This window comes from Clupea harengus, chromosome 16 (genome assembly GCF_900700415.2).
Source record: "Clupea harengus chromosome 16, Ch_v2.0.2, whole genome shotgun sequence".
Lineage (NCBI taxonomy): Eukaryota > Metazoa > Chordata > Actinopteri > Clupeiformes > Clupeidae > Clupea > Clupea harengus.
Genome location: NC_045167.1, coordinates 5,627,034 through 5,637,033, shown reverse-complemented (window position 1 = coordinate 5,637,033; position 10,000 = coordinate 5,627,034). Strand labels below are relative to the sequence as shown.

At 43.8% G+C, this 10,000-nt stretch overlaps 1 protein-coding gene across 5 annotated transcripts in view; it reads left to right on the top strand.

Moving 5' to 3' along the window:
- The window catches only part of usp6nl (USP6 N-terminal like), a 72,525-nt gene that overhangs the window by 47,072 nt on the left and 15,453 nt on the right, over positions 1-10,000 (top strand). For all 5 annotated transcript variants that reach the window (XM_031582305.2, XM_031582306.2, XM_031582307.2 and 2 more), the window contains 3 exons: positions 142-181; positions 1,888-1,968; positions 8,591-8,698. In XM_031582305.2, coding sequence (XP_031438165.1) covers positions 142-181; positions 1,888-1,968; positions 8,591-8,698 — 229 coding nt within the window. The remainder of the gene's footprint in view (positions 1-141; positions 182-1,887; positions 1,969-8,590; positions 8,699-10,000) is intronic.

Sequence of the window (10,000 nt, the reverse complement as noted above, 5' to 3'; positions counted from 1 at the left end):
ACACAGAAAAGGCAGGGAAGACGTCAAAGAACATGGTTCTGTTTAATAAAATATGACAACTACATGAGATCTTTCCGCATAGCCTTGCAGTACTAATGCTGTGTGTGTGTGTGTGTGTGTTTGTGTGTGTTTTCTCCTCAGTGAGAATGAACTGCCATCACATGACTCGGTGGAGGAGAAGGTAAGGTTGCTTGTGTGAGTGTGAGAGTGAGAGTGTGTGTGTGTGTATGTGTTAAAGATAAAAAGATCCTAAGCAGTATAGTTTGTGTGTTAGTGTATTGGGACGTGAAAGTGTGGCCATATATCTCTGTCTGTGTGTGTGTGTGTGTGTGTGTGTGTGTGTGTGTGTGTGTGTGTGGCTTTGTCTGAGAACTAGGAAGACCGTGTCTGATTCATTAGCGTTATCCTCTGTCCTTGTTGCAGAAATCCCTCTAATGATTTTCTCTCAGAGTCGAATGATCTGCACCGTCTGGCTTAAACTATCTGTGTCTGTCTGTGTGCGTGTCTGTGTGTGTGTCTGTGTGTGTGTGTGTGTGTGTGTGTGTGTGTGAGTGCATTCCATGCTCTGCACACACATACACACACACAATAGGCCCATTTACATCCAGTGGCCAGCTACAGAGAGGATCTTTATGGGCTATCAGTAGCAGGGCGGGCAGAGAGAGTGTGTCTCAGGGGGCGGTCATGGCCATAAAACACACAGACACACGAAAACACTGGCATGTCGTTTCATTCAATTAGCTTAGTGTACGGCTTCCAGGAAGTGCTCATGATGATCAAATGGGTTCTTTCCCCCCGCACGGGACGGCCCTTGGGAAGGGACATGTGGGATAGATGCTCATGGTTTGGCCATTTTGAACACGAGGTTCAGCCACAGTAGCACATGTTGGCCGTGTGCAAGAATGAGCTGGAGCCACTAACGGATGTGTTATCGTGCTACTATCGGAGGTATTGATGACGAAGGCTGGCTCGTTGACATGAGGTGGCTCATCGTGCCCACACTGAGGCTTACAGTAGCGTGGCTCTGGGTCTGGCCAAGGCTTGAGCCCCCATGTGCAGGTTTGACCTGGGACTTCACTAGATATATACTATTTCATTCAATTAAATGGATAAGTAGACGGCACTGCTAGTCACTTGTGGTGATTTGTTGTCTGTCTTGGAGGAAATGAAATGGCACCTGTGAAGGCTACACATAAGCAAACAAAGTCCTGATAAAAGACCACATTCGGTGTCAGCACAGCATCGAGGCAAGTCCGAATCAAATATTTGTATAAAAGGCTGCCATCTGTGATTCCTTTGTCTGGGCGAATATTTAAGGCAGCATACATTTATATATCTATATATATATTATATATATATATATGCATCTCCATAAATCAATATTTGATTTAAGGAGTCAGCTTTCTGTATCTTGGCAATGGTGTTCTGCGTTGCTACCTTGGTAGGCTGCCTGAAAAAAGTAGTAGATACCTTGGTGCCTTCTTTGACAACTGACTCATTAGACGGCTGAAGGCAGTGAGGCAGCAGGAAGCTGCCTTCCATTTCGGACTTCTCATAGAATAGTTCTGGCGAGTTTCGCACAGCGAGTCACTTCCCATAGAATAGTTCTGACCCAGTTCTGACTCCGATTGGTCCCTGATCATTAGCTATGTCCTGTGTCAGTGTACGGTGGAGTGGTGTTATTGTAGTGAATGAGTGTGGATAGTTGAGTAAGGGCTGTGTGAGATGCCGTTGTTAAGTGTGTTGATATGAAAGAATAAAATATGTTTGATATGTTGTTGATCATTTGTAATAAGTGTTACTATGAATGATGTTTGTAATATATGGTTGTTCATTTGTTATAAGTGTGTTAATATGAATGATCTGTGTGTAATAATTGTGGTGCAGCACAAGCACCAGGAACTGGAGAGGATCACAAAATGGCTGAAGATGTTAAAGGGCTGGGACAAGTACAAGAACAGCGATAAGGTAAGTGTGTGTGTGTGTGTGTGTGTGTGTGTGTTTTGTTTGTTTTGTTTGTGTGTGTGTAATTAGACATAATTGTCTCTACGTCTGTTGCTATGTCTCTGGAATGCAGCAGTCCCCCATTTTATCTGTTTACTGTGTCTGTGTGTGTGTGTGTGTGTGTGTGTGTGTGTGTGTGTGTGTGTGTGTGTGTGTGTGTGTGTGTGTGTGTGTGTGTGTGTGTGTGTGTGTGTGTGTGTGTGTGTGTGTGTGTGTGTGTGTGTGCGTGCATACGTGTGCGCATGCGCTCGTGTCCATTTTAATGGTCTTGACTTATTGTGTTCATTAGTTGGTAAAGGGGGTTTGGCAATCCTAGGGAATATAACATTATGGACAAGCTGTCTCTACCCTAATAGTTTTGAATAAACACATACACCCACACACACACACACACACTCACACACACACACACACACGCACACACACCCACACACACACAGTGTCGCAGATGGACTCATTGACTTGCTGCTTTCACACTAATTATGTTATCCTTGCCATTGTAGAAACCAGTAATGAAGAATGCCTCCATCTGATACATTGGCACTCACACACACACACACACACACACACACACACACACACACACACACACACACACACACACAGGGAGAGATGAAGTTATCTAAATAAACTGGGCTGGTAAATAGTAGATCAATCATTACTAATACTGTGGTCACTAATGCTGTGCTCAGGTTTCAGACCCTTCCAAGTTGTCCATGTTATGTTGTTTTAGACTCTTTAATCTTAATTCAAATAATTTTTTCCTCATCAATCTACACCCAATACCCCATCTACACCCAATACTCCATCTTCACCCAATACTCCATAAAGATGAAGCAAAACATATTTTTTTGAGTGTTTTGTTAATTAATTAAAAATACAAGATGTTTAGGTATTCAGACCCTGCACTTAGTCCTTATTTAAAGCACCTTTGGCTGCAATGACAGCTTTGAGTCTTCTTGGAAATGATCCTGCAAGCTTGGCACACCTTTCCTTTAGAAGTTTCTCCCATTCTTCTTGGCAGAATCGTTCAAGCTTAACCGGGTTGGATGGGGAGTGTCGGCGCAGAGCCATTTTCAGGTCTCTCTAGAGATGCTCTGTTGGGTTCAGGTCCGGACTCTGGCTGGGCCGCTCCAGAACTTTCACTTTCAGAGTTTTCCCAAAGCCACTCCTGTGTTTTCTTGGCGGTGTGCTTCAGGCTGTTGTCGTGTTGAAATGTACACCTTCACCCCAGCCTGAGATCTTGAGGACTCTGTAAAAGGATTGCTCCATTTGTTTCTGCATCCATCTTTCCCTCTATCCTGACTAGTTTCCCAGTCCCTGTGGCAGAAGAACATACCCAGAGCATGATGCTGCCCTCACGCCCTCACAGTGTTTGACTGTAGGGATTAATGGCTATTAATGAGGTGATGCTCAGTGTCTGCCTAAGTGTCTCCCTCAGTTCGCCTCCACACATAGGTAAAAGTGGACTCCGATTAAGTTGAATTAAGTCCAATTAACTCCATCTTAAATACCATTGATTTAAGTAGAATGCACCAGAGCTAAGCTGCAGGTGTCATCCCAGAGGGTCACTGTGGTTACTGGCATTGTGGAGTATGGTTACTGTATTGTGTGTAGACTTGAAAGGGTCTGAAAACCTTCCGAATGCCCTGTACATACTAATAATATAGTTTTTACCGTGGGTTACAAACACAGCCTCTTCCTGACCTCTACACACAAAGATCTTTAAACTTTAAACACACACACACACACACACACAAACATGCGTAAGCTCACAGCCATCGTGTTTCTTGTGGTTCTTGGTTCATGTCCGCACAGAAATATGTCCTCAAATACAATCAATAATACTGTCAGCCTGCTTTCTCTGGGCAGTAATGAATAGATGACCATAAGCATTGACTGTGTGTGTGTGCTGAGCACTGATGTGTGTGTGTGTGTGTGTGTGTGTGTGTGTGAGTGTATCCGTGTCGGTTTGTTTGTGTGAATGTGTGTGCGTGTGCGTGTGTGTGTGTGTGTGTGTATGCGTGTGTGTGTACAGTATGTGTGCCTGTGTGTGTGTATGTGTGCGTGCGTGTGTGTGTGTGTCTGTGTGTGCGTGCGTGCGTGCGTGTGTGTGTGTGTGCGTGCGTATGTGTGAATACGTGTGTGTGTGTGTGAATACGTGTGTGTGTGTGTGTGTGTGTGTGTGAATATGCGTGTGTGTATAAAGCTGATGCTGACAGACAGGCCAGTGGGCAGCATTATTAATGGCGTGTAGATTATCGGTCATCAGCACAGCAGGGCTGCAATGCTAAACCGACCTGAGGGACGAGGTAGAACATTTACAGACATTAATCTGAGTGCACACACACACACACACACACACACACACACACACACATATTCCCTGTCTCTCACTCACACACTCTTTTTCTTTCTCTCTGTGACACAGGTCATTTTATATGGCCTTCTATGCATATGTGTGATTTCAGTATGTACCATTATAACTGGCCATGGGAATTGTTGTAGCCTTCAATGACTTCAGAAGAATTTACATTATAGAAAAGCTGCATTATTAACATACTTTAAATAATTAAAATGTAATCGTCCCCGTTACGCTGAGCTTTTAAGTTCTTCTTTGATGTTCTGACTTATTATGTGAGCAGGGGCGGAGATCCCATTTCATTGTAGGGGGGGACAATACATTGTCAAATTTCAGAGTGTAATTCCGGGGGGGGACATGAAAAAATTGCTTTCACGAGAGCTAGCATAAACTGCTAAATACCGAATTATCTTATCACATTTACAAACAGAAATTCGAAGTCATTTTAGAATGATCTAAACAGCATTAAATGTACTAACACGAAATATCTATTCACAGACAAATAATGTCCAAAGTTCAAGAGAACTTGATGCTCAAAATAAGTTATAAAACAGCTCAAGAGGGAATTGAACTTTCAACCTTTTGATTACAATACGACTTCTCTACCTCCTACGCCACTGTCACTCCATATTACCATACCAGCATAGTTCATGGACCGCAGAAAAAGATGACATTAATTTAATTTCAGATAATTTAACAAATCTGGAGAGGCACTGAGATGTAGACCTACGTTTATTAACTAGCATGAACCTGCCCTGACAGGACATTGTCCTAGACTTAGCTAGCTATCTTAACTGTGTTAATTACCGGCATGCGTGTGTTATCGGCAAACGTTCACGTTGTCATGCCAATCCATGAATAAGCTTATGTATACTTGTGCATATCGATTGGAACTTCGTAAATGGAGTTTAGAAAAAAACTTCTTCTTTACATGTTCTTACTGCGTTCGAGAATGAGATAAATCTCGTTACATATCGCGTATCATAGCGGCAGCGACAGGGGACAGAGGAGGAAACAGTCTGACAATCTGACCGTGTAGGCTACTGGGCTGATTAACTGAAACACGGAGCTGCCGGTAGCCCTGCCCGTTGGAAACAGCATGTGAACCAAACCACTTTGAGGAATAGGGGGAACATGATTTTTCAATACTTAAAAACACATTTTTTTACGTCTATAATTAGCACCGCTTGTGTCGTCGTATTTTTATTTAAAAAAAAAAAAATCAAATTTTTTTTTTTTTTTTTAGTTTTCAATGATTGTTGGGGGGGACAACTTTATGGTAGGGGGGGACACGTCCCCCCCGTCCCCCCCGGGATCTCCGCCTATGTATGTGAGCAATCAAACTGAAGCTTTTGTGATCACAAATGGTTAAGGTGAGATCCGTTTGTGTTCAAAGAGGTGTTCAGATTTGTTTAATCATTATTTTAGTACACACACACACACACACACACACACACACACACACACACACACACACACACACACACACCCCTCAGGTTAAAGGCCCTTAATGATGGCAACCTTTCAGTCGGCTTTGGAAACCAAAAGCTCATGCCTCTTAAAAGGTGAGCCCTGCTGTCATACATACACTCCGTCTCCTTCTGTCTCTCTCTTCCTCACACACACACACACACACACACACACACACTGTATCCACACTAAGTTCAACCCCTCCTCCTCCCCTTTCTCTCAATTATCTCTTTATTTCTGTCGATTATCACTCTCTCTTTTTTCTCTCTCTCGCACACACACACACAGTGAAACAGTGAACAAGAGTGTGTGTGTGTGTGTGTGTGTGGTGGCGTTTAGCTCTGCTGTTGGAGCAGATTTGGGTTTAGGTGCTAATCTGTTCCACCTCCAGTCTCCTGATATACCTGCTCTTTTTTCCATCCCTGAGCCACTCACCACACGCACGAACACACACCCACACGCACGCACACACACACACCCACACGCACGCACGCACACACCCACACACACTCCCTGTCTCTCTCGTCTACGCCACTCCCACCTCCCACATAATTGGGCAGCTTTGCACGTCGTGGCACATTTTTGTGCTCACACACACATTTTAGAATCCCTACATTCACCAAAGCTTAGGCATAAACACACGTGTGTGTGGCCTCGTGTGTGGTTGTGTTTGGCTTTAAGGCAGGTGTGGTGGAGCCTGCCTGGGGCTCTTTGGTGTGGGTGTGGGTGTGGGTGTGGGTGTGTGTGTGGGTGTGTGTGTGTGTGTGTGTGTGTGTGTGTGTGTGTGTGTGTGTGTGTGTGTGTGTGTGTGTGTGTGTGTGTGTGTGTGTGTGTGTGTGTGTGTGTGTGTGTCTGGCCATCCCATTAAGACTAATTTAGCAACAGAAAAGCCATTTTGGCCACACATATGGTTCACAGAGCACGGAACTAGAAGCATCCATGCCTCAGTTGGTGCACAGTGCAGGTCTGCTTGCGTGTGTGTGTGTGTTTGTCTCTCTGTGTGTGTGTGTGTGTGTGTGTGAGAGAGGGGGAGACTGTAAGTGTTGATATTCAGACATATATTCTCCTGTCACACCTTCTGTCTCAGTTCATACTGCTGCACGCACACGCACACACACACGCACACGCACACAAACACACAAAACTGTATGCTGTGTTGACTGCAGTTGACACCCATCTCAATATATGACCTGGCTTTCACATAACTTAAAAAGCAACTAGCCTTTTGACCAAACACCTAGAACATCTTGCATACACACACAGACACACACACTCTCTCTCTCTCTCTCTCTCTCTCTCTCTCACACACTCACCTCTGCCTGCCTCTGGTCGCGTGATATCAATATAAGTGTCAGCATTCCACAAGTTCTCACATTTCAGTCCAAGTGGCAACACACTGTCATGAAAGCATGGCAGTACTGCACACACACACACACACACACACACACACACACACACACACACACACACACACACACACACACACACACACACACACGAGAAGGAAAGAAGCTCATCATTTTCACATTAGCACTGCCTCAGATGTGCCGCCTCGAAATGAAAATTCATTACAAATCGCCACGGCGATCGCTGCGTTGGCCATGCCATTCTGTTCGCCTCATTAACTCTAATAATGTTATTGATTTCTTATGTTTTGTAGTTTTGTTTTTGTTTTTGTTTTCACAAAGCTGATTGGAAGTTGTTAAACAAAACCATGCCATCTATGATGATGAGGTAGACATTGTTATTATCAGAACCAGCTCTTTAAACTAGTTCAGTACATTTAAACTAGTTCGGTAAATTTCAAGTACGACTGTTCACAGTAGTATATTTTCATATTTTACCTATATAGTGCTGTCAAAATGAACGTGTTTAATTCATTTGATATATTTTTATACAACAAAAAATCATGCAAATATCGCAGCTGCCTGGGTTTTGTTACTATTTCTGTTAGTAGATATGCAATGGTTACAATATCTGGGGGCATCCAACACACATTTGTTATTGAGCATTAATATAACAACTAACCCAACCGGCTACACACTACGTTCTAACTACTGAGAGGCTGACCTAGCCACTAGCTCCCTCCAAAGCATCTCCTTCCCCAAAAGTCTGTCTCTCTCTCCCTGCTTGTTGCATCTTCATCTCAATCCATGTTTCAAAATAATAGTCCCTTCACACTTGACTTCTCACACATCAGACACAATAGCTGCCTTTCAAGCTGACAATCAATTTTGGTGGCCTTAAAGGTTTTATTGGAAATCTGAAGTTCATAGGAGTGAATCTGTGTTCTAAGTTAAAAAGATGCTAATAACGGTATTTCAAATTAAACATACTTTGTTGATTCTATATTAATACTGTGTTTTTACTTTTGGATGTCCATCATTAGAAGCTTTGTTCTTAGGAAGAAAAAAAAACAATCACAATAAATTGTGCAATTAATTAGTTCATTGTTTTCATTCAATTACAACTTCCTTTAATGAGTAAAGAAGTCCAGGTTAATACTCTATGCCCATTTAAGCCCATCTTAAGCTAAACATGGCGTTGGGTTTGGTCCTTACAGTCCTTAAAGAAGACAGGTGTGTGTGTGTGTGTGTGTGTGTGTGTGTGTGTGTGTGTGTGTGTGTGTGTGTGTGTGTGTGAGTTTTTATATAGGTAGTGTATGAGGTGAGAAGTGTGTGTACGGAGAGTGTGTGTAGAACCATGGGTAGTTTTCCGTCTCGTCTGAGTGTGTTTTCCGGATGTTTCCGTCAGGTGGTGCGGCGGGTCTATAAGGGCGTTCCTCTGCAGCTGCGTGGAGAAGTCTGGGCCCTGCTGCTCGACATTCCTAAGATCAAGGAGGAGAAGAAAGACTTCTACGAGGTAACACACTCACACACACACACACTCACACTCACACACACACAATCCAACACTCACAGGTGCAGCACCCCTGCTTTCACACACACTGTTATTTGGCTAATGACAAAAATCGCCCAGTGTTTTATACACACCAGCAAACACATTACCTCCCACAGACCTTTTGGTGTCGCACACACATACACATAGGTGACACATCACGCACAGGCATTCATACACACACAAAAAGATAGACACATTCTGGGGACCAACAGGTGCAACTTTCTCTTCCACACACACAAACACACACACATACACAGACACACACATATACACAGACACACAGACACAAACACACACACATACACACACACACATTCACAAACTCATACACACAAATATGCAGAAGAACACACACATTTACAGGTGCTCAGGGATGCACCTGCAGCCACGGACAGTCACGTTCACGCACAGATGCCCCCTCACACTAGGTAATGGGAGAGAGAGAGAGAGAGAGAGAGAGAGAGAGAGAGTGTCTTAGTCCATTATGAGAGGGAGAGAAGAAGAAGAAGAAGAAGGAGAAACTGGTCGGAAGAGAGTGTGTGTGTGTAAGGGGGTGGATGTGGGAGGAAGGGAGAGAAAAGGTGGGTTGGAGGAGGAAAGAGATTGTGTGCGTGTGTGTGAGTTCATCACTTTGGTGGCAGGGGAATATTGTGCGTGTGTGTGGGCACACAGTATTGGGCTGAGCTGGAGCCAGTCTTATTAAAAACTCATCTCCTTCAATCCCTCCTATTTACTGTCTCTCTCTTTATTGCCTCTCTTTCCATCCATCTCTCTCTCCATCCACTCATCCATCGCTCTCTCCATCTCCCTCTCTTTCTCTCTCCATCCACTCATCTCTTTCTCTCTCCATCCATCTCTCTCTCCATCCACTTACTTCTTTCCATCCCTCTCTCTTTCTCTATCCATTCCTCTCTCCATCCATCTCTCTCTACATCCATCCATCTCTCTCTCCATCTCTCTTCCTCCATCTATCTCTCTTCATCTCCTTTTGTACCGTCATATCCTTCCACCAGTCTCACCAAAATGTCTCCCTTCCTTCCTCTCTGTCTCCTAATCTCTCCATCTTTCTATCGCTCACACAAATTTGTATTCACTTCATTTCTATCACTTCCCTTCTTCATCATCTTTTTGTTTCTCTCTGGCTCATCTCTCTTTCTCTTAATCGGTCTTTCTTCTTCACCCTTCTTTCTCTCTCCCTCTCTCCCTCTCTCCCTCTCTCCCTCTCTCTCTCACTTGCTTTCTCTCCCTCAAATCGATTCAGTG